This window comes from Gossypium hirsutum, chromosome D08, assembly GCF_007990345.1.
Source record: "Gossypium hirsutum isolate 1008001.06 chromosome D08, Gossypium_hirsutum_v2.1, whole genome shotgun sequence".
Classification (NCBI taxonomy): Eukaryota; Viridiplantae; Streptophyta; class Magnoliopsida; order Malvales; family Malvaceae; genus Gossypium; species Gossypium hirsutum.
In genome coordinates, this window is record NC_053444.1 from 49,761,984 (window position 1) to 49,787,626 (window position 25,643).

At 32.3% G+C, this 25,643-nt stretch overlaps 2 protein-coding genes across 7 annotated transcripts; one reads left to right on the forward strand and one right to left on the reverse strand.

The window, feature by feature from the left end:
* The first annotated feature begins 13,512 nt into the window (after positions 1 to 13,512).
* On the forward strand, positions 13,513 to 16,113 carry LOC107900936 (NDR1/HIN1-like protein 6). The gene is made up of 2 exons (XM_016826727.2): positions 13,513 to 14,589; positions 15,478 to 16,113. The coding sequence occupies exons 1-2, from the start codon at positions 13,877 to 13,879 to the stop codon at positions 15,491 to 15,493; spliced, it is 729 nt and encodes a 242-aa protein (XP_016682216.2). The 5' UTR covers positions 13,513 to 13,876; the 3' UTR covers positions 15,494 to 16,113.
* Positions 15,973 to 21,407, reverse strand: LOC107900935 (common plant regulatory factor 1). Of its 6 annotated transcripts, none has more exons than XM_041098266.1 (13): positions 21,008 to 21,291; positions 20,342 to 20,622; positions 19,361 to 19,479; positions 19,195 to 19,239; positions 18,965 to 19,060; positions 18,792 to 18,872; positions 18,048 to 18,202; positions 17,866 to 17,914; positions 17,661 to 17,709; positions 17,146 to 17,348; positions 16,843 to 16,920; positions 16,611 to 16,736; positions 15,973 to 16,495 (listed from the first exon to the last, which is right to left on the reverse strand). In XM_041098266.1, exons 3-13 carry the CDS (start codon positions 19,418 to 19,420, stop codon positions 16,340 to 16,342), a joined length of 1,098 nt encoding a protein of 365 aa, XP_040954200.1. In that variant the 5' UTR covers positions 19,421 to 19,479; positions 20,342 to 20,622; positions 21,008 to 21,291; the 3' UTR covers positions 15,973 to 16,339. The 6 variants fall into 6 exon arrangements, with proteins under 6 accessions (XP_040954200.1, XP_040954198.1, XP_016682215.2 ...); XM_041098264.1 differs by having other exon boundaries at positions 17,146 to 17,351; XM_016826726.2 differs by lacking the exon at positions 20,342 to 20,622 and having other exon boundaries at positions 21,008 to 21,407.
* Between the last annotated feature and the right edge of the window lie 4,236 nt (positions 21,408 to 25,643).

The window sequence follows — 25,643 nt, forward strand, 5'->3', positions numbered from 1 at the left end:
TATAAAACAAGTTACTCGATAAAACCCTCTCATTTCGAAAAGAGAAAATGTCACACCCAATGATTTAGGGCATGATATTTCACTTCCTCAAAAATGAGATTGTCCAAAAAACTCGTGCAATAAAATTTAAAAGGATATTCAATTGTTTAAGTCAGATGAAGAAATCGCAGCCCAATACGTTAGGGCACAATTTCTCAAAATTCTAAACATTGAATATTACCTTTATTATTTTTAGAAAAAATCATCATCTCGAGAAAACGTGTCATATCCAATGCGTTAGGACACAACGTATTGAATTCTCGATAATGAGCTTTGTATTTATGTTTTGATTAAAGAGCATTCTCGATTATTCAGATTCAACGAAATAGTTGGAACCCAATACGTTAGGGCTCAGTTCTCTCAAAGATTCCAAATACCGAGTATTGCCTTTATTTTTCAAAATTTTCTCTTTATACGAATTTGGGTAAAAATTATATAATGGAGTAACAATTGTGATAATGTAAATATAAATAGCATGATCAAGAACAACAACAATAATAATAATAATAATGAAAAGATAAATAAAAAAACAAATCAATCATGTATACACAATATCAAGTAAATAAACAAATAAAACCGAAGCATCTAAAGAATATAATAATGATAATAATGGTCATGTGAATAAATAAATAAATAAATAAACATCAAGTAAAGCAATAATAATAACAAAGAAAATATATAAAAATTATAAAATATAAAAATATATATATGTACATATAAGAAAAATATATATGCGTGTGAATTATAAAAAAATAAAAAAATATATAAATATACATATTTTAATATGTAAAAAATATATATAAGTATGTATATAAAATTATGAAACATAGAAAATATATAAAAGTATGTGTATATATATATTTATAAAAATTAAAAAATGTGTACGTATATGTATATATTATAAAACGTATATATGTATACATGCATATATATAACAAAATTTGAAATTTAAAGGCATAAAAAAGTAAATAATAATGATACAAGATTAATGATGTCACATAATAGTGTTAATAATATTAAAATAATTAATTTAATAATAATAAAAACTAAAATAACAAATAGAAGATTAAATAGCATCAATAATCAAAGACCAATGAATTTAAAACAAAAAAATATAAGGCAAAATAAAATGTGAACAAATTTGAAAATAATGAATTTGAAAATGAATACTAAGGGAAAAAGAGATTTGAAATCAACAATATACAAATCAATAAATAAATTATACACAAATCCACAAAATAAGAATAAGCCATAGAAAATAAGAACGCAAAAGAGTGAGAAATTTGAGTGAATACTTTTAATAATTATTATTACTCCCAACTCAAGTCCTTTACAGTGAAGGGAGAGGCCTCTATTTATAGTTGAGCCTCCCCAAATCCAACGGTACCGATTAATTACATCAACGGCTAAGATTAAAGGATATCTACAAATTAAATCTCTAAGATTACAAAATCATATCTTCTAAGATTGCATATCATATCTTTTAAGATTGCATATCATATCTAAGATTGCATATCCTTGAAGATTATGTTTCCATATGTGTCAAACTTGTAGATGGACCTTCAACCTTTTCAAGTAATGGGCCATTCCGATCGGGCCAAATGATATAATTTTGGACTGGACTTGGACTCTGTTTTATTATTTTGGGTTTATTTTTTTTTTGTGAGCCCGGGCTAAATTGGCCTATTACACATATCATGATAGGATTTTATGGGACTTAATAGATAATCATCAACCTTTTTATAGTATTATACACTTTTCAATTTACTATCTTTTCATTCTATTTCCAATGCTTATCATAAGCCTAAACAACATTATCAATTCCCAACTTAGTGTATTTATCCATGTTATAGGTATATTCATCCATAGCATAAGTCAATTTTCACATATAATACATCATTCAAACTCATTACTTCTTTTTCCCTCAAATTTCATTTCAACTATGAATTTACCATTTCATTACCTTTCTTCACTCGTTTCATATGCATAACACACAAGTTATAAGCATAACATCAACCATGACTACAAGCTAGTGCATTTAAACATAGCTCTTTTGAAATCAACCACATATTAACCATTGCATAAGAAAGTACATACTTGGATTTATTCCACCTTTTCATGGACATAAGCACATTACCAATTGATCACTTACCATTTCAATGTATTTCATTAAGATTAAACATGATATAATTCAATCACCAACTTGGCACAAGCCTAAGCACCAACAACAAAACATGTTAGCATAATTGAATATAATTCATATGAACATAACATAAATAACAATTATACTTGAGCATGATCCAATTGGATTTATCATCCTTCATAACATATCATGTTTTCCATGTAGCACCATTTCAATAAATTTCATACACACATGCCTTGGTTCATATTAAACACTTACCATAGCCACAAGCTAATGATTAAACACATAACTTAGCGATATCATCGCATAGTAAGATATAATACATAAACATATCATCTCTTAAATCATATCTTTCATATTCATGAATATTCATACTTTAATCATTGGTACATCATACTTTCCATATTTGTCGTAGTGAAGTCAATCGAAACCCTTACCGGAGCTCACACAAAGTGTGCTAAACGATGGTCGAAACCATCCCTTTTCTATAATCGATGAATACTGTGAAGACGATTGAAACTCTAGTACACGTTTCTTTTCTGTCATAGTCCAACTATGGTCTTACATATACATTGCCATGACCCTGCCATGATCTTACATTCATTGTGTCATAACCCAGTTATGGTCTTATCATCAAAATGTCATAGCCAAGCTATGGTATTACATATAAACACTGCCATGGTCCAACCATAGTCCTACGTCCATAGTGTCATAACCCAGTTATGATCTTATCATCAGAATGCCATAGCTCAGCTATGGTCTTACATATAAACACTGCCATGGTCCAACCATGGTCTTACGTTTGAATAATTGTCATAGTCTCACTATAGTCTTACGTGCGAATGCAACCTGTCTCCATTGATATAAGAAATTATCATTTTCGTAACTTTTTACAATTCTTGTTCTATCAACAAATCAATTTAATATCAGTAACTTTACATCAATTAAAATTTAATATTCATAAACACTTAGAAATATAATTGAGTTCATATTAATGAACTTACAAAGCTAATTTGTAGTAATGGCTCCGAGTTTCTCAATCAATGATCGACGTAATCTCAATTCATTATTTTTGTTTTCAATTACACACATCAATATAATCTAATATTCTACAATTAGGTTCATATATTTCACTTAAATATAAACTAAAATTAAACTGAACGAACTTACTTGGCTAAATTGTAGAAATGACAAAGTATAGGGCATTTCGGTAGTTTTTCATTCTCCTCGATTTTCCACTCGATCTTGATCTAAATTAATAATTTCATTCAACCTATTAGTTTATATAGTAAAAAATATATTTTATGCAATTTAGTCACTTTTGATATTTTACAAAATTACCCCTAATATTTTACTCTTATTCAATTTAGTCCCTATGCCTAAAACATGCAAATTAACCATTTTTAATGCCAATTCACATCAGCCAAATATTCATGGCACACAAAACAACCCATATTTACAATAATTTCACATCAAATCTTTATATTTTTACTATTTCAACAATTTAGTCCTTAATTGATAAATTCATCAAACTTAATTAATAAAATACTTATAAATAACAACTAATACTTCAAATTCATCATTTAATAACTAAAACCGCATATATTCATCAATTAAAACATTCAATATCTTTAACAGTTTCAAAATGGAAGGTAAGGGCTAACTGGACCTAGTTGCAACGATCTTAAAAACATAAAAATTAAAAGAAACGGGTGAAAAACGGACTCACATGCACCCATTGAAGCTTGGCCGAAGCTTGGAGCTTCTCCCTCTTTTTTTTGACTAACAATGGTGAAAAAGATGAATGAATCATCTTTTAATTTCTTTTTCTTCTTTTATTAACATTATAACATAATATAATGTTTTTATAAATTAATAAACATCATTTTTTTTACTAAATAACCTCACTAACCGTCCAACACCTTTTAAAAATGGTATATTTACCATTCAAGTCCACTTACCTTTATTTAATAAACCATTTAATTACTCTAACCAAATAGTGATCACATTTTACATTTTTTACGATTTAGTCCTTTTTACTTAATTAACTATCGAAATATTAAAATTTTTCAACGAAACTTTAATAAAACCTCAATGAAACTTCGTAAATATTTATAAAAATATTTACAGCTTGGTTTATAGAAATGAGGTCTCGATACCTTATTTTTTAAAACCACTTGACCTTAGGGTTTTATCACTTGAACTTAATAAATCGCTTATATAACATAAATTATCAAATTGAAAACCTTTTTAAAACCATATTTGACTCGTAAATATTAAATAAAAATATTTACAAACTTACTCGTCGAATTTGGTGGCCCCGAAATCATTGTTTTCGACACCACTGAAAAATGAGCTGTTACATTCTCCTTGTCATGAAATTTTACTAGAAAATAATCCTTATCCAAATAAACTATTTGGGAGTTCCTTGAAGGCTTCCAATATGCTTGGATCCATCCCGAAAGCTTTATAACCAATACTTCTCCCTAACAGTCTAAATATCATTACATTCTCCATACTCTTGTCAATCAAACTGTGAACTCTATCAAGAAACCTAATCTCGAGATATGGGACAACTTTATAACCGATACTTCTCCCTAACAGTCTAAATACCACTACATTCCCCATACTCTTGTCAATCAACCTATGAACTCTCTTAAGAAACCTAATCTCGAGATATGAGCCCTCTTTAGACACCTTAACATCACCTTTTTCCAATAAGATCTCATCCACACTCGATATTCCACCTAGAGGTTGTGTATTTTCCATAAGAGTGCCCAAAAAAGAAGGTTTATCACATTTAGTCTCATTCAAGGATAGTTCATTCAGCTGAAGCCTCCCCTCATCTTGATTTAGTACCTTTTCTGTCACCCACTTTAATTTCAATGAGATTAGAGAACCTAGTCGCTTGTTACTGGTCGTTAAGAGATTTGCCACCATAGACACATCCTTCTGTTCTATATCCATATTTTGACGTAGCATATTTTTACATAGTACTTTCATCAAATCAACCCTAAAACTTAAATTAAACATTAAGGGGGTGTTTGGTTCACCGAATGTAATATTATGGCCCGTATATTACATTCTAGAAGGAGATTATAGTGTTTGGACTATCAACTTTCCAACCATCCAGTAATTTTACATTACAAAATAGTGTCAATATATCGTAATATATGGTGTAATATCATTACGGCCCATTTCTTTAAGTTATCTTAAACTATAGGTGTAATATTAAATTTTGGACTAATTTACCCTTTGTTTTTATTATTTTAATCAAGTTAGGTTTTTCCTTAAATAAAGTTTAAGACTAATTAGAAACAATATATATTCTTAATAGATGCCATACATTACAATTATAATTATTTTATTTTATTTATTAATATATTAATTATGGTTATAATTATAGTTATGGTTGGTGTTGCAATCACTTTTCATGAAGTATCATAATTATGGTTTATAAAGTTATTTCAATATCATATATTTACTTATTAATATATAAATTGTAATAAAAAGTAAAAATGTAATAATTTATCATAATTTTTTGGAAATTGAGACTAAAAATATTAAAATAACTAAATTTGCTAAAAGAACAAATTCTATAACAAGGACAATTAAGTAAAATGTGCTTCTAAGTAATTTTACATTCCATCAACCAAATATTAGGATCTTACATTTCACCCAAATGAACCAAACTGTAATACCCCAAATTTCATGAACTCTAGTTGTTGAGCATGTCAAATAATTTGATTTGGTATGGTGGTTAAGTGTCTTTGATGTCTACCTTAAGTCTTGAGTTCGATTTTCTTGTTTTGAATTTTTCCTATTTATTTTGGTATTATGTTCAACTTGAGCCTTAGGGCTTATCTCTTATTTTCGTTGAGTTGTGACAAGAATGAACTTGTTGGTTCAATGGTAAGGCTTCAGCTTATTACTTGATCTTGTGTTTGAATCTCATGTTGTGCGTAAGTGTAATATTTTTGTCATTTGCACTTGTTGGCTGTTGAGTTTAATTTAAATTCTATAAAATCTGGTAGGTGGGATTTGGATTAAGTTAAATCTTTTTATTTTATTTTATTTTTACCAAATCCCTATTTTCACTAATTGTTCCAACCGTCCACACTCCCACCCCACTTTGCATGTTAGTTTCCTTTGCTTCCCTATTCTGCCATTTTCATCTTCTTTTCTCTTGGTACTTTTTCTTTTTCCTTCTTTTTTCTCTTTGATTATTCTTGAATACTACCTTTTGTTTTGTGCGTTTTGTCGCTTGGATCATATTCCGTTTGCAGTGTAAGTTTCATTTGGTTACTTTTGTTGTCTTTCCATTAATAGTTTAGTTTTATTTTGTTTCTTGAACAAGTTGGGTTTGCTTTGGTATATTTTCCCATTCGTTATCATGATTAGTATTTTTGTGGTTCTCGATTAGGCGAAATGTGTGAGAATCCTAACCTTCCACAAGAGTATATACAATTTTCGACATTGTTTCAATGAAGTAAGTATTCGAACTTCATTTTAGGGGCTAAAATTTTGATTTAGGGATGTTATTTTGGATGAGTATTGTTGGTTAATTCGTGTGGTTTGATGAACAGTTGTAGGATTTGTGAGTTCCAATTGAACGATTGATCCAATCAACAATCAGGTGTGTGAAACTAACCTGAAACCTCGCTCGAAACTCAAGAAAATTACAAAATAGGGGTTATTTTTGAAACTGCCCAGTGCCACATGGTCGTGTGCCAAGCCGTGTGGTAGACCGTGTGCACCAAACAACCATGTGGTTGGCCGTGTAAAATTACACAGTCTAGACGTGTAGACCGTGTGGACCACACGGGCTGGCTTTTTGGGCTATGTGGGCCATACAGCCGTGTGAGTTTTTTTGCCAATTTTAAGGCTCGATTAGGGATAGATTAAGGGACTCGAAAATTGGGTCTGCGGGCATTATGTAGGCTCGAAAAAGCGTAAGTTTTAGTACGCATAAACACATGGGTAAGCTTAGGAAGTATGCTAATTAAGATTTGTTGCGTATAAACTATATGCTATGTTATGTTCCTTAAAATATTTGTGTGTGTGCATGCATGCATGCATGCATGCATCCCATAGGACTTATGACATATGTATGTATGATATTATGATTTCAATTATGCTTATGTTTTAGGGTGGGTTGTGACATGATGGAGGAAGTGCTATATGGCAGTTTTTATTGAAATAATGGCGACTAGACCGCAAATTTCTATCTAGCAGCTCAACTGCATATTTATGAGTGGCATATCGCTACATATTTGTGTGACTGGATGGATGGACTCATGTGGTCCTAATTGGTGTGATTGGTTGGACAGAGATGGTGTGTAGCGGATAGAGGTAGGATATGATACGATATACTAAAATATGATATGATATGAGATATGACATAATATGATATGAAATCTGATATGATATGATATTTTATAAGTTAAGCTCCTTATGAAATCTGATATGTTATGATATTCCATATGATATGCTTCGATGTGTAAAAGGATATGCTCTGTTTTGTATATGTAATGTGGGCCAAATCACACATTGGGCGTTAAACTCACACGTTTGTTTGTTTTGTTTTAGGTGACCCACAAACTTAGGATTGGACGGCAACACCAGAGCTCGGTTATCACGTTTTTGGTTTAGCATGTTATGGACTTGTATTTTTATGGACTTTTTCAGACTTTTGGGACATTTTAACTTTATTTGGGATTTCAAAATTTATTTTGGTATCTATTTTGCAAAAGCTTTGTTTTTCTTAATCAGTGTCTAAAACAAGGCAATTAACTTAAAAAAAAAACTAAAGAACAAGCTGCTAAAAGGTTTCCTCTGCCAAGTTTTGTCAAAATTCGTCAGAAAGTTTTATCTCGTAAACGGTTTAAGGAAATTGGATATGTTTTTAGTAAAAGTTGTTAAACATGGTTTTTCCTTAAAGTGCTCACAGGTTTTTAGAAATTGATACGTTTTCAATATGCTATTCAAAATTGGTATTCTTAAAATTGGAGGTGGGTTTTCACCAAAATTAAGCAATAGTATTTTCACGAATGATGTAATCTCCACAATCCGACCGTAACATCTAGGTCAAGTTTGGGGTGTTACACAAACATGGTAATTACACATTCTATTTGTAATCTTACATTCCTGTAATCCTATTATGGAACGTAACCTAAAATTTGCCTATGATTTTTTTAAATTGTAATTTATGTATATTTGTGTTTAATTTATTAAATGCAGTGTGATGTCTATGATTTTTTTTGGACTTTAGGGTTAATATTATTAGTTAATTATGAATTTGTGCCAAATCAATTCTAAAATTAAAATTAAACAATAAAAAATTAACATATTATCATGAGTACCAAAATATATAATTTTTACCAAATAATGTCTTAATCCAAGCTAACTGATGATGATTTGCCTTTAATTAAGAACTGTTACATCATCTATAAATCCAAGACTATATAAGTAAATTAGCTCCTTAGCTATACTTTAATTTTAAATCAGTTCTTAATAGGGTTATAAATGAATAAAGTATTCAATAAATAATTTCGATTATATTCATTTACCAAGTTAATTAAAAGAACATGAACTAGATTTTGAGGGTCATTTATTGAATGAACCGACCACAAACAATGCTTGTTCAATTCATTTATATTTATGGACAAGTTTATTTATGTTTGTTTAAAGCTCATTTATTGTTTGCTTATTATATTTTAATAAATTTTTTATTGTTGGTGGGCTTTTTTTATTTATAATATAATTAATAATATTTATGTTTTATTATTTTTAATATTTGTTTTTTGTTTTTTTATTATTCTTAAAAAATTCATTTAATTTAAACGAATGAATATGAATACAAATAATTTTAAATAAATGAACATAGATACAATTCTAAAATTCTGAATGAGCACGAGCCAAACATGAACAAACCTAATAATAAACAAATGAATATGAATAGAGTTTTGTTTGTTCAAGTTAGCTTGTTTCTTGGCCTAGTTTTTTTTTTCTCTTGTAAAAATGCTATTTAAATCAAACTTGACTTAATTTTTTTTAAAAAGACAACGAATAAAAATAGGACACACGGCACATTATTATTGGATGAATTACATTTTCTTTAGTAGAATAAGACCCAAAAAAAACCTTGAGGATGAATCTAAGAATTAAGGAATAGTTAAGGGGTGGGGTTAATTTACTAATAAAGTCTTAAGCCACAGTTGAAGTGGGGGTATTGGGCCAGCCCGGCTAGTGTTTTTGGGATTTTGCAATAGAAATGGGCAAAGATGAAAGGCTAAATTTGGGCCTTGTTTGGTTTAGCTGAGGCCGTAGCCTATGGATGAAGCTAAACAATCTTTTCTTTATATATATATGGTTCGATTAAACAAAGGTTTTTGTTTTTTTTTTTTGGGGGGGGGGGGGTTATGACTGTTCAATTTCAGAAGTATTACATTATTTGTAATGTTTATTACCATCCATACAGCTTTAATCATCATTGCATATTTTATTTTATTGAAAAATAAAATTGAGGTTTGAAAATTAGTGAATCAAAATGGGAACAAAATCAACTAAGAAATTGGAATAATTTGAAAATAATTAAAGGGAGAAATTAATAAGTTATTTCGCCCTATATCCGGAGGAAGATGGTTGAATGGTCAATAGGATTTGCTCGTTTTAAGTGCCTGAAAAGTTGGTTTAATGTATTAAAGGTAAATGACTTTGTTAAACTAATAATTAAATAATTTCTATTTAACATTTAAAATTACTCGTTGGAGTATTAATTAAATTGGCTTAATTACAACATTCAAAAAAGTCAAAAGAAAAAACACAACCAAAATGCAGCTAAAAAAGGAGAAAAATAAGTTTGGGTGGAAGATTAATAATGATGAAGCAAAAATTTCAAAGAGGCTGAGTAGAGTAACCTATGAGAATGGAGGGCAAATTGCCTTCAAATTTCAATGAACAAAAAGCCTATAATCCATCGAAAGATATGTCTAATACTCCATTTGAAGCCATATACATTGCATCCCATATGAGGATACTAGTAGAGTATTAGTAGAGGGAGAGAAATGTCAAAAGCAACAATTAATTAACACAGATTTTGGGTTTTTTAGTTTAGCAGCAGCCCCAACACTGATCCTCAAAGCTGACTATACTGATTTTGATAGTAATTATGAATATAATAAGCGTCAAACCTGGAAAAAGATATTTCCCTTCTTAATTTATTTAATTTATTTTGATTTAAGTCTCATTATACATAAATATTGTTTAGATTTCTTTTGGTCTAGGTTTAATATTAATGATTCTTGTTATAGTTATTAAAATGTATTATATGTACTTGCAAGTGCCGTTGTGCTTGTAGCTTCAAAAAAATATTTTCAACCAATGAAGTTTTGGATGTATTGTTAAAGGTTGAAGCCTTACGGATCTCGATAGCTAAGTTTAAGTTCCACCCTAACTTATGTGGATTCTTTTCAAATTTATTATAATTTAAGATTAAATCCCATCGTGTGTGAAAGTATTTTAATTACTAGTTCATTGTGTTTATAATACTTGATTCTGGTTATAATTATTTTGATGTGTATTATTTATATTTGCCATTGTATTTGTACAACCTCATAAAAGAATTTGATCTTAAATATGCATCAAAAATAAATAACATTCTTAATGAATAAAAAAATTAAAGATTAATTTGTAATATTAATACACCATTAATTATTGGTTAAATATGCATAAAAATAATTAACTTACTATACGGTTGTGGATTTAGTCCATATAATTTAGTTTGGTCATTTTTAAATTTTTTGAATTTTTTGAATTTTAAAATTTTAGTCTCAAATTCATTAAGTTTTATTATTCTCAAAATCTTATGTCGCAAACATTTTATTATATGTATAATGTGATACTAGCTTGTTATTTTCACATATTACTCACAAAAAGTCAATTAATGGGTTTAACAATCGTTGTTTCGTGTCAAGATTGAAATTTCAAACATTAAAAAGTATAAAGACTAAGAAAGACCAAATTAGAGAACCTGGATTATGTAACATCCTAAACCCAGCCTAGACATTATGGTTGAATCTAGAGAAGTTACATCGACTCGTTTGAAAAACTAACTAAAAATAAACTTAGTTATACGTTTCGGAAACATAAAATTTGGTAAAACTCTAAAAAAACTTAAGTCCAAAAATATTTGTTTCAAACCCAGAATTTAAATTCAAAATCGTTTGCTTTGAAAGTTTAAATTTTGGGCAAATCATTTCCAGTTACACCAAATAAGACTACAAATCCATCCAATCACATCGGGTCGTGGTGGTATGCCACTCATAATGGTGCAGTTGAGCTGCCAAACAGATATTGTGGTTTAACGGTTGGAATTACAGTAACACTGCCAGAAAACACTTCCTCCATCATACCAAAACTCACTTCAATGCACATGCATAATCATAATAACATACGTACATATCACATGAATAGTATGACATGCATACCTAAACACATTTTTATAGATCATTACATATCATATTGCTTACACTAAGAGTTATTCTATATACAGATGTCATACATGTTTTTTTACATGTAATTATACTTTCAAAGTTATCAGAACACAGATCGTAGATACATTTTTCACATACCTTAACCATATCACATACTAACACATATTAATAGATGTCACATTTCAAGTCTTATTTTAGCCAAACAAACCCCACGGAACGTTTAATTATGAATTTTTTAATCAAACGGGCGTAAGTAAAAATTTTCAGAAAATGGGTCCACACAGTCTAACACACCCCCATGTGGCCCACACGACCCAAATAGCCCAGACTGTGTGGTCCACACGATCTGGCACATGGTCGTGTGTCTCACACGGTCTGCCACATAGCTTGGCACACGGCCGTGTGACGTCGACAGAATGCATTTCGGCTTTTCACTGTTCGCTATTTTTTTCGAGTTTTTCATTACACGCCTAGTCATTTTTCGATGTGAACGCAATCGTGAAAATTCCAATACCTAAATCGCCATTCCAAAAAGAATTAATAAGCAAGTCTCGCACTAAATCCGTCCACTAACTCGAACGCAACCAATCCATTAATACGAACTAACAAAACTAGCCCTTAATTAACACTTTCATCACTTACCTTTTGCAAAACAATAGCCAATAGAAGTTCAATTCACTGGAGGATCCAAAAATTCACGTTCCCCGCCTAACCAACATTACAAAATAACCGTTAATTTCAACGTCACAACGATATAAAACACTCAAAGCAAACATACGAAGAATTACCCACGACGAACTTACAAATCTAATTCTGAAATACTTACCACACACAGTCGTCATAAATTAATTGGCAAAGAGGCAACAAAATCGAGAATAACAAGAACAAGAAGGAAGATCAAAGAAAAAAGCTAAATGAAATAGGGAGGGCGACAGAAGAAGAAATTAACAAAGAAAAAAAGGAAAAAACATGAAATTGATACAAAAACACAAAAAAAAAACGCGAAGAGTGAAGGGAGAGTGGAGAGTGGAGAGTTGGACGGTTGAGGGAGAAAATTTAGGGGAAAATACGTCACCACTATTTTTTTACAACTACCCCACTAACTCCTATCATTATCCACATCAGATTTTTCCCAGAGTTTAAAACATACGCGAGAAAAACCTTACCACTAAATCAACAAACTTATTCTTTTCAAAACTTGTGCGGGAATTAAATTTAAGTCAAATATCTAAAGATAGAGATAGGAACAAAAATTCCAAAGAAAATGATTTGAACACAAGACCTCAAGCACACAACTAAATACTTAATCACTAAACCAGATCAATTTACATAATAACATTTTCACAATCCTAACTCAAAATTAAGATGTAACCACTCTTGATTTCATAAACCTAATTTTTTCTAACCCGATTTTTGGGATATTACAGATTATATCTATAAATGTATGCATAATATAGAAGTACATAGAGTTTAACAGAATTTTTAATTGCTACCGTTTAGACTAGACCTATCCATGGGCCAGGCGGCCCAGCCCGACGGCCCGCCCAAAATATGGGAGGGTTCGGGTAAAAATATAGGCCCGAAATATGGGCTTGGGCAAAAAAATGAGGCCGTTTAAAAAATGGGCCGGGCTCGGACTCAACTTTTTTGGCCCAAGCCCGGCCCGACCCGGCCCGAATATAATAAATATTTTTTTTTTATTTTTTAATTTTAAAATACTTTAAATATATATTTTTTATTTTTTTTATTTTTAAAATATTTTTTTTGTGTTTATTAAAAATCGGGTGGGTCGGGTCGGGCCGGGCCGGGCCTAAGAGTCGGGCCAAAATTTTTTCCGGGCCCGGCCCAAACCCGGCCCATGGACAGATATAGTTTAGACTCTATGACTGAAATCTGAAAAGCAATAGAAGAAATTGAAGTTAATTGTTTGATATGAATTACATTTGTTGTTGACATGCATATGTACAAGTGTTTGGGTGGGGCCATTTAATAACTTGTTTAAATAGATCCAAACCAAGTAACTGAAACAAGTACCAACATCCTTCACATTCTTCTCCTTTTGCTTGCTCTGTCTTCTTTTCAATTTTCAAAGCAATTTAATTCTCACTTACAATGACAGATAATTGTACGTAAATAAGCCACCTTTTTATTTTCTTTTTTAATCCAAGTCCACGATAGAATCATTTTTTACATACAAGCGATGTCCGACGCTCCATTTCCATCGGCCCTCAACAAGCCACCCGGATACAATGACCCTAACTCGCCCGCTGGGTTTAAACCGCCGCCGCGAAAGCCGGTTCTTCCGCCATCTTTCCGGCCCAAGAAAAAGAAGGGCAGTGTTTGTTGCTGCTGTTTCTGCATCTCTTTCTCGATCTTGATTGCCCTGATCATCATCTTCGCCGCCGTTTTCTACTTTTCGGTCAACCCCAAATTACCACGCTTCCACGTCCGGTCATTCCAAATCCCCCGCTTCAACGTCACAGAAACACCCGACGGTACCTACCTCGACGCCACGACGATGACGGTAATGGAAGTGAGGAATCCCAACGGGAAGATGACGTATTATTACGGCGATACGGCGGTCGACATCAGCGTCGGAGAAGGCGAGGACGAGACTGAGCTCGGGACGGCGAAGGTGCCCAAGTTCACGTCGAGGAAACAAAACACGACTAGCTTGAAAGTGGAGACGAAGGCGAGCAACAAGCAGGTGGATAATACGTTGGCGAATAGGCTTCTGAGTGGGTACAAATCGAAGAGTTTGGCGGTGAACGTGGCGGCTCGGACGAAAGTTGGAGTGGGTGTGGCGGGGTTGAAGACTGGCATGTTGGGGGTTACCGTTAAGTGTAAAGGAATCACCATGAAACAGCTCGACGGTGATGATATGCCTAACTGCCTCATCCACACCTTAAGATGGTAAACACGACGTTAAACTCTTCCATTTTCATTATTTTTAAGGTCAAATTGTGGTCTCCATCCCTCTACTAAGTTTAAATTGGATATTTAGTACCTATTTTAATTTTACATAATTGGTTGCTTTTCTTTTATAATAGGGATAATATAAAACTGGGCCCCTGAACTTATTCATTTCTACCTAGCTAGTTCCTAAATTTTTTTGGATATTCTATCAATCAAGTTGGTATCTCTGCACCAACACTATTAATTTGTGTTAATTGTGACATTGCTAGCGGATCGAATGGTGCCACATAGCACCCTCCCAAAATGTCATCTAACAAACATAAAATTAAAAAATATAAAAAAAATATAAATTGTTTATGTTTGCCGTGTGATATTCAAAGAGACTATCACATGGCATCATTAGATTGATTAACAGTACTACATCAACACAAATTATTGATGTTAGTATGGAGGTATTAACTTAGTTGACGAAATCTAAGTTCAGGGACTAAGTGCAAATAAACAAGTTGAAAGAATAAAATATATATGATTTTTTATGATATAATTAGTTAACTGATGATGTGAAGGAGGCTGTTTTTTTGGTTAAAAAGAGATGTTTTTTTTAAAAAAATGTAATAGTATATTGGTGCATGATTAATTAGTAATATTGTAATTGTGTGAGATTAAATAGATAAATTAAATATAGTAAAAGGACCAAAACATAAAAGTTACCTTATTTTAATGGAATTGAAACGAAAATATAGTACGAGTAGAGTTAGCATTTCTTAAACAGCACAATTCAAAGTGATGTTAGTGGCATAATTCATTGAACTTTTTTTGAATTAAAATGATAAAGCATCAATAAATGGTAAACATAGTTGAGAAATATGATGATATTGTGTGCAGGATCAAAGTTGGCTGATACTGGATGAGACGAGGTATTTTGTTTGAATCATTGTATACGTATCTGCTTAGCTTTGTTTTCTTTATATGTCTCCATTTCTGCAACTTTTGTTCAATTTGGAATAAAAGGAAAAGGGAGGCAACATCCAAACCACCCCTCTTTGTTGCAAAGGTTTCGATGTATAATTAATATTTAATTAAAAACAATTCATCCAAACATTAAAATGAAGATATTTTGCAAAAGCAATTTTTAACCAAACCCACCCTCGGCCTTTAAATTCAGCGGAACAGTTGAAGACTTCAGTTTTCTTCTACAATCGATGATTATACATATATCTGGGTATGCTTTTTTTCTTTTCAATTATCATATATTTGAAAGATGATGATCAGTTTCCAATGCTTTACGAAATATAGGAAAATTGAAAAATGAAAATTTCAACATTAACTCCTTTCTCAAGACATCCAAGTAAGACATGTTTTGTTCTTTCACACATCACATACAGTCTAAATCCCTTTTCAAGGCATTAAAAATTACATCTTATTATTATTATTTAAAGGTTCTCAATACCCTTTTCCTTAAAACACATTATCTAATTTCTCCTTAATGTACATTAACCTTTTTGTTTTTTTCAGGGCTTTCTCAGCACTCTGATTTTTAAATAAAAAATTACATCAGTTCTGCCATGAGAGAGCTAGCTTACAGTGTCCCAAACATAGTTTCAATCCCCTAACAAACACCTACTATTTCATCCTTCTGCTAACTGTTAGCAGTAGTTTTGGGCTTGTAAATGATGCCAAAAGCTACACGGTTTTGTCCGATTTAAAAATGTCAAAAATAACTCAGGTGTAAACTGTGGCTACTTACTCAGCTGGCAGCCACAGCATCAGTTCTTGGACTCGCATCCAAGAGCTGATGCAGCTTGGCACCGGATTTTTTCTCATACATTTCACCCTCTTTGTCTTCGTTTTTGTTCGTAATGTTTTCCTGTGTATGTCCTAGTTGAGCGTTTTTGAGTCCCTCCTGCATTACAGAAGAGTTTAAACAAGTTATTACAAGAAAAAGTTGAGATGGGGATAGAGCGGGTGTGTGGCAAATCAACATCGAAAAAGTTGACAAGGAAGATTAAAGTGCATACCACTAATGTAGCATTTTCTAGCCTTAGTTTCTCCGATTTTTCAGTTAGTTGATTTATTTCAGATCTGAGTGTTGCATTCTCTGCAGTCAAGGATTCAACTTTACGGGCAAGCTCTTCCGTCTCAGCCTACAAAAGAAGAAGAATATGTCGTTAGGTAAAAAGGCTCAAAGAAGTCATTTTTTTAAGTTTTTAAGCATGCGATAAGCAAAGATGTAATACATATATATTATACCTGCTTCCTCAACCTTGACCTTCTAGCAGATTCTCTATTAGATTGTTTCCTCCTTTCCCGTTTCAGCTCTCGTTCATTCTAGTGAAATTTAATTTATGTTAGCAAACAGCTTAGGATAGCACTAAACCCTAAACCCATTGACTCAATGTATAAAACACTAAAATGTGCACTACCTATCCACAATCAAAGCAGTAAATCCTTCGGAAAGCAACAAAATGGATTCAAATTACATAGGCAAGCTAAAAAGCATGGCTTAGAAAAACAGGATAGAAATAGAAATTCAAGATTTCCATTCACAAATACCTGCATCCAGACTTCAGGAGGCATTACTCCACAAGGTACGTTTGTAGGACTGGATTTAGCATTCATGGAGGAAGGGTTCCTAAGCTCCAAAGCGGTGGTCATGCCAGGAGAAAGTACAGTTCCAATTGGTTTAGGGGAAATGGTTGTAGTTACCTCTGCCACGGCAACTGCATTAGACTTTGCCTCAGTTTTACCATCTCCACCTGCTAAAACAGAAACAATACATCAGTCAACCTAAACCTCCAGACATGAAAGTGGACCGAATGTATCCCAAGTTTCAATAATTTATTTTTTTTCCATTTTTTTCATTTTCAAACACAAGTTTCTTTTAGAACTCACAAAAAAAAATTGCACGTCAAAGTCATAAACCTAGCCTAAGTACTGCACGTTAAAGGAACCATGCAATCGCAAAATGTCTCAGATTTGACAACCATCCACTACCATCCGCCTGACTTAAACTTCAGGTCAACTCTATTATTCATCAAGAATATACTTGGTGAAGAATGGAGTCATACCAATGGTTGGTGTTCCCTCCCTGCTTCTTTTCCTCCTACTTTGATCCGTCTGACCAAAGATGCACAGTGATAAAAATAAGCTTTAGCATTTTGTCTTTTAATCATTTCTAAAGTACCAGTCCAATAAAATAACTTTAAGAAAAATATATAAAAAACTGAAAAAGATGTTAGAAAACAGATTGAACAGATGGGAAGGTGATCTCACCCCAGTTGTATTTCCATCACTACCATCAGTTGAACCTTCAGTCTCCACACTGTCCACAATATCATGACATAAGTCAAGATATGAGGAAAAATCACTTGGTAGTGTAATCTCTGACAAACATATTCCTAAGGCAAAGCTTGATCTTAGAAAAATACTATTTTGTTCTGACAAGATTAACAAACCTCTGGGACAGTCTAGGTTCAGCTGCACCCTCATCATTCTCAGCAGTACCATTGCCTATTGACATAGCAAGGCCATCAAACCCTTTCATCTTCTTTGTTGAACCTCGTTCTGTATTTCCTGATGACTTAGTAGGAGCTTCCACAGGGGCTGCAGTCTGCATTACAATGTTCCCATTATATTCACCACATGCTAAACGCAATAAGCAAAAAGTAACAACTTCCCAGCTAATTCATTGAAGCAGTGTACGTGCATGTCCATCAACAACAAACATGGATGAAAACAGAATAGTAACAGTTTGAAATGAATCATTTAAATGACGATTCACTTGCAGCAGGTGATGATGGAATACCAAGACCATATTATCCTTGGATTTCAAGAGCAAAGAGATAAAAGTGTATCAAGGTATAATATGATACAATAAAACCAGAGTCCTGGAGTTATTTAGGGCTCAAACCATATCCTGAGGGAGAAAAAGATGCAAATATTTTTTACTGTGTTTCTAGCTGTACCAATAAGGAATCTGTGAGTGTTGTCAAGTTGGTAATCGAACAAAAAGACCACTGTCTAAACATTCAGCAATAAGAAATAAGAGAATTATGTGACCATACATGCACCATGCATACTCAAACATCAGAAACTACACATAATTTGTGACCCCTAAAACTGAAAAGCAAAGTACACTCCTAGATAACTTGGTACAAGATTAATGCAGCAATTAAACGATAGTGACAAAGTAAACTTACTATAGGAACTGCAGGATGGGCATAAACTCCCCCATGTGAGTAGATTGTTGCATAAGGTGCCCCATAAGGTGGCATCATAGGCTGCAAGAGTAAATGGCCAATAATTATTTACAGAGCAGTTGTGGAAAAACTTAAATAAAGTTAGTTAAATGCCTTGGATCTATGGGCAGTACCTGTGGAGGACCCCACATATAAGGGGGAGGAGCATGGCCAGAGGCCACAGCTGAGTTGTAATATGGCGGCATAGTGACTCGAGGACCATAGTATGCCTATATATGTAATAAAGAAACATAAAATCCCCTTTAGCAATTTTATTACCAAAAGTACATTGTGCATTTTAGTTGAAGAAATGCCTTAACAGCAGCAGCGGGAAAGAGGGGAGTGTATGAATAAAGTAGATAACCTGCATAGCAGCCCAATCGGGATAGACATGAATATTGGCCTGATCCTGCGAAAAGAAAAGTATTGACCAATACAATAATATGAGCATAAAAAATTAATAGATTAAATACAAAACAAATTGTACAACTACTACTTCAAAGATCCTTTCCCTACATCTCTTAACTTACCGTTGGCACTGGTGAAGATGACTTGTCAGACTTAGACTTTCCTTCATCGTTGTTTCCCATTACCAAGCACTAAAGCGGAAAACCTATTTTCTAGAATGTCCTTCACGTCTCTCAGTCAACTGCAGTCAAGGAGAGAAACCTGAAGGTGTGATTTACAGTTCATTTTCTCAACGGCAATAGGAAGGGTTCAGAAAAGAATTATACAACCGAAAAAGGATTGCATGGTTCAGAAAGTAATTTTTCTCTACTACACTACGTAAAACATAAGCTGATGGTTTGACTTGGTGACGGCCAATGACCCCCAAGTTAGAGGGCAGACCAAACGAATATATGATGTTATTAAATGCTTAAACAACACACCATCAAATTAAAACAAAATAATGTAAGGATGCCATAATATTTTATCCAACCATCTTATCCTACACAACTCTACATATATTAAAACAAGCGCAGTATGATGCAAATATTTGGTGCTTCATTTCAGATTATCTTATCAAATTTCACCAAAGTCTTGTTGGACACTTTAAATATTGGATTTTATTTGCAAACGCAACAAATCAAATCTAGTCTTCTAAAAACAAAGTCCTAGATGAAAAACCAATATTGAAACTTCACTCATCTTAAGTTTTAAATTGTATGCTAGCACGCTTGGTGGTTTTGGTAATATAATTAGACTATAAAGTATAAATAGGTTGCTTTAAAAAGTATTTGTAACCAAACACTGGGATTTTCGCCATAAAAGAGTTTTCATTCAGTTGAAAGAATATAAATTTTCATCAACATAATAATCCCTGAGAAGAAAGGAACCAAAAAAGTATCCTTTAAATAAAGAGATAGGAGAAAAGTGCTTAACCCGGAAAAATACGGAAAGGTAAGGGTAAAACCGACTTTCAAGCACCCATACCTAAAACAGAAGAGCGATTGCAAATTTCGAAAATCTAACCCACAGGATTTAATCTGTTAACTAAAGGACAAAAATACCCTTGAAACCGCAGTCGAAGATTTCTGCAGTTTTCCTGTAAGCTTTTCTCTCAATAAGATTTTAAGTTTTGGACTATTAGCTATCATTTTAGATGAATCCACTAAAAGTCATCTTTTCGTTTTGAAATATCAGTTTTCTCTCGATAAGCTGTTTCGGTTTTCATCGTCTACTTTCCTCATCTGCATTCCTTTGCTTCGTTAACTTCCTTGAAACTTATTGTAAATCTTTCAGCCAAAACAGTCATGCAGATTCGAAATTTCCAATCAGAAATTACCACGAACTTACATAGATCCATGAAAAAGTAAACACTAAAAGTCAGTAAAGACGAAGAAGAAGACGAAGTGTATTTTCATAAATCCTACAAAATTCCGTATTATGTTAATATTAAGGGGGGAGGGGGAAGCTAAATAAGTGAGTTGAAGACATTTTATTTCCAGAAAAATTAAAAACTTGAATTGAATCCACTTCCCTACATTACCTCACCGAAGCTTTTTAAAAATAAAAAAATAAAACCCCAAAACTAAATTTAATTCTTCAAATATAAACATCCCCGCCCGTTCATCAGACAACCAAAAGAAACCATTAAGCACTAATCCACTAACCAAACATTATAGAAAACTCGAAACAAGTCAATTAAAAAAAACAGAACTCTAATTTTAACATACCTCGAAAATCCAAATCTAGAAACCTCCCTTCTCTCAGCAGCTTTACAGCGTGAAATTAATAACTCTCAATTGGGAAAAAAAAGGAGCAGAAAGAGATATTGTAAAACAAAATACTCAAAAAGACCGCATTATCTTCACTGAAAAACAAAGAGAAAATTTTAGGAATTTCTTTTTTCAAATTCGCAGAGACGGAGAAAGAAAAATAGAGAGAGAGAGAGAGAGAGAGATTGAGGAGGCGTGGGAAGAAGAAGGAAAGGGAGCGCCAAGGCAACAGCCACGTCAACAAAAACGTGTCGTAGAAAAGCAAGGTGTATAAATACAGCGTATATACGGAGGGGTTGAGGGGGCAAAGTTGGGTTGTTGAGTTGGCCCATCGATATTCGCGCTGGCCATTTTTATTTCTTCAAACGTCAGTTTACCGTACACGTGTTGGTTATTTAGTCGATCTACGCATATCGGGTAATGAGGGTCCTACCTATTCCACCCGTCATGTGGGCTTACGTGGTCATGTTTCATTTACTTTATGTTTTTTGGGGAGGGGTATTTAATTGCCTCAGATTTAACTAAAATGAATAAAATCTTTTGGAATCCACCAATGGCCAATTGGTGACGACCTAATTCTAATTGGGGGCGTAATCCACGCTTTTGTCACGTAAGAATTATTTTTTAAAAATATTTTAATTCTGCTTTTTCTTTTTTTTTAATGACGCTATTTTTTTTTCTATTTTTCAATCTGCATTTTTTTATTTTTTTTTGTAAAAAATCGTTTTTTAATAATAATCTTCTTTCAAATTATTTCTTAGAATATATTTTTTAAGTCCATAAAATTTTGATTTTGATTCCTTTTTAGATTAAAAAAATAATTTCGACTGATAAATCTAATTTCGAACTTCATTTCTTATAAATATCGAGATTCGCTTTTTTTTTCTTTTTTTTCTATTTATATAGAGTTCTACATCAGTTATGGGCCTCCTGGCCTTGTCAACTTGTGCTTACTTTCTAATAATGATGCTTTATTTGTTTCACTGAAAATGACTATTAAAAATTATTTTACAAAAATTACTTACTTTTTTTGTAAAACTAATATTTTATGGTGTTTGGATTAGTCTGTGTAAAAATAATTTCTGTTATTTAGTAGATTTTCTGAAAGTATTTCATAAAAGTTGTTTTCAATGAAACAAACATACATTTGAGATTTGTGATAAGTAGTTTAAAGGAAGTAGTGAATTGATTACAAAGTGATGTTAAGGTAGTAAATAATGAATCTTCATGATGTTAAGAATTAAATTATAAAATTTAAGAAATTTATAATTGAAACAAGCGAAATGATTTGCATAAAAATTTGTTATGTGAAATAAGATATTACAATGAATTATTTGAATAAAGTGCTTATATAATGAAAAATAAATTACATGGCAATAGGGACTAAATTAAAAAATGTACAAAAGTTTAAGTGTGAAACAATTTAATATGTGAATAAGGAAATTATGATAAAAGTTTAATGAATGTGTTATGAGATGATGAAATATGCATAAAATATTGTAAAAGTGAAATTGTGGAAAAATATGAAATTTTTATTATGATAAGGACTAAATGTTAAACTTGAGAAAATATGTGGATGAAATAATAGCAGTGAAATACATAGAAATTTGATATGCGAAACAAGATATCGAGATAAATTATGTTATTAAAGTGTAACAAGAAAGAAAATTGATTTAATATGATTAATTAGTGAATATTGAACTTTTATGACAAAAAGGGACTAAATTGAAAAGTTATGAAAATTTATAAGAAAATATTTGATAAGTGAAGAATGTAGTAGAGAATGTTTGGAAAATGTGAATAGAGCCTTACCAGTTTGGAAAATGTCTTATGGAAAAAATTTGGTATGACATTTTACGGGAAAAAGGGGTAATTTTACATTGACCGAAAACCCTTTTATATTGATCGTCCTATTTTACATGAAACAAACATCAGAGAAGGCTAAAAATCAGTCACTAGCGTTATCGAAAAGTGACAAATCAATCACCCACTAATATTTTTCGTTACAGGCCTAACGAGACAGGTGATGTGGCCCGTTAACTAGCTGACTTGGCCAGTTAACTAGCCACGATAGAAACCCAATTAACCCAATTAGTTGACATGGAGTTTACCCAAAATCACGACCTAGAATGGGAAAAAAATGGCAATGATAAAGCAAGCAAAACACAAACCCTAACAGAGCTTGGAAAAGCTCTTTCTTTGGCAGTGGAAATTGAAAATCAATGGCGAAAATGTTGAGGCTGGCGTCTAAACAATTACTTGGGCTAACATCAAAGGAGATCCCATCACGGCCTGTTTAGATTTTTCCACGTCTTTACCACAAAAATGTCATCGACCAATACAACAATCCTCGTAACGTTGGTTCTTTCAATAAGAACAATCCAAACGTTGGCACCAGTTTGGTTGGAGCTCCTACTTGTGGCGATGTTATGAAGCTTCAAATCAAAATCGACGAGGAATCGGGGATGATCATTGATGCTTGCTTTAAAACATTCGGTTGTGGATCGATGATTACCAAAACCCAGATTGAACTTTTGTCTTATTCTCTACCTTCCAATCTCTCCCCATCGTCGTTGCCGCGATCCACAACCCCATGCTGCTGCTGAACCACCTAGAATTTTTCTCTTCTTCTCCTCCTCTTCTTTTTCTTCTTCTTCCTCTTCTCTTTTTTCTTTTACTGCCCAACCTAGCTAGGGTTTTAAATTGGGGTCGTCTACACAGTAGGATGACATGTTAGCTTTCCGTTACATCTGTAACGGAAAATGGTTAGTAGGACTGATTTGTTATTTTTTGAAAGTTGAGTGACTGAATTGAAAATTGAGTGATTGTTTTGTCATTGAGATCAAACTTGAGTGACTATTGGTGTAATTTACCATTTAAAATATATATGTAAATCAGTAATTTTTTTACAGGTTGTAAGAAATAATAAAATTTTTTAACTTTAACTATTAAAATTTACAAAGTTTAAACTTTTAAATAGGATCCACACAAGGAAAAATACTTGCCATTCGTTGGTTATTAGGGGCATCCTGAAAATGTCCGAGTTGAAATATGGCTTTCAAATTAAGTTCCAAATTAGTGGATACTGTTAAAGGGAGTGGCAATGCCATACGAAAAAAGGAAGAGACTCATAGAATGGAAGAGACAAATAGAGCTTTTGCACATTTTCGTTAATCCATGAACAGGATCGATATAGACACATAGATTCCTGGATCCATACATTTCAGTCGGAAAAGAATCAACAGAAAAAGAAAGAATTGGAATTGATCTGTAACACCCCTTGCTTGAGACCATTTCCGAAGTCGAGCACAAGGCGTTACTTTACTTGTCTTACTAGTTCGGGGCATAAAAATTTGCTTTTAAAATTTATCTCACTATTTATGATAAAGCTGTCTACTCGCGCAGCAGTCACTCAAACATTTATAACTTGAGCTACCGAACTAGAAATTTAAATCTGAAAATTTTCCCTGAAACTAGACTCATATATATTCCTACCATAAATTTTTTAGAATTTTTGGTTCAGCCATTTAGTACAGTTTATTAGTTAAAGTCTCCCCTGTTTCACCACTTGACTGTCCTGACCTCTTGCCACTAAAAATAAGTTTTCTCATTTTCGGATTTTCATATTGTGTTGTAACTTGTTTCTAAAGAAAATAGACTCAATAAGAAATCTAGAAATATAAATTAAAACTCATAAATATTTTTGTACAATTTTTAGTGATTTTCTAAACTCAGAACAGGGGACTCCAAAAGCAGTTCTGACCCTGTCTCACCAAAATTCACATATCTTAAAATATAAAATTTCTTTTGCTAAACCGTTATTTTTCCATGAAAATAGACTCAACAAGCTTTCATTATATATATCATAAAACCTCTAATTCATTTTATACTATCCTAAGTGATTTTTCAAAACCACGTCACTACTGCTGTTTAAAATCTGTTTCTTTGCAAATTATTACTCTCTCATGATTTCTATGCATAATTTATCACATAGACATGTATAACAACAAACACCTTCATACTTAGCCATTTTGACAACCATTCATCATTAGATATTTACACATCATTCTTTAGCAAAATCATAATACAACATTCAAAATAAGTAAGTCCCTATACATGCCATAGTTCAAACATAGTTCATCATAAAATACCGAGTCGTTGTGGTTGATAGTGTGGACGATCTCCAACGTCTTTAGGATTCTCGACTTTGATTAATAATGCTATATAAAAAGAAAATAAACAAAGTAAGCATAATGCTTAGTAAGTTTACAAGTAAATAAATAACAACATTTAACACAAATAATGATATGCAAGTATCATGTTCTTAAGTTTCCTCTTTACTTACTCTCATTTACTTATTTATTACTTACCTATTTAGATAGCTTAAGATTACAACTTACTCTCCTCTTGCTGAAATATTGGTTCTCACTGATATCATAACATATTCTTAACTCTTATAACTCACCTGAAGTTACTAATTATACTTTTACTTAAACTTCCATAGAACATAATCTGTTTTCTAGCCCGTTGAGCCACATTGGAATATTAAGGATACTTGGGTCTCATATCTGATAATAACATGCAAAAGCTATGC

Coding starts and splice junctions, on each gene's coding strand:
- LOC107900936 (XM_016826727.2), top strand. CDS start 13,877: ATGTCCGACGCTCCATTTCCATCGGCCCTCAACAAGCCACCCGGATAC.
- LOC107900935 (XM_016826723.2), bottom strand. CDS start 19,420: ATGGGAAACAACGATGAAGGAAAGTCTAAGTCTGACAAGTCATCTTCA. Junction 18,873..18,964: donor ATATGTGGGGTCCTCCACAG/GTACTGCCCATA, acceptor TTACTCTTGCAG/CCTATGATGCCACCTTATGG. Junction 16,737..16,842: donor GGTCAAGGTTGAGGAAGCAG/GTATAATATATA, acceptor CTTCTTTTGTAG/GCTGAGACGGAAGAGCTTGC.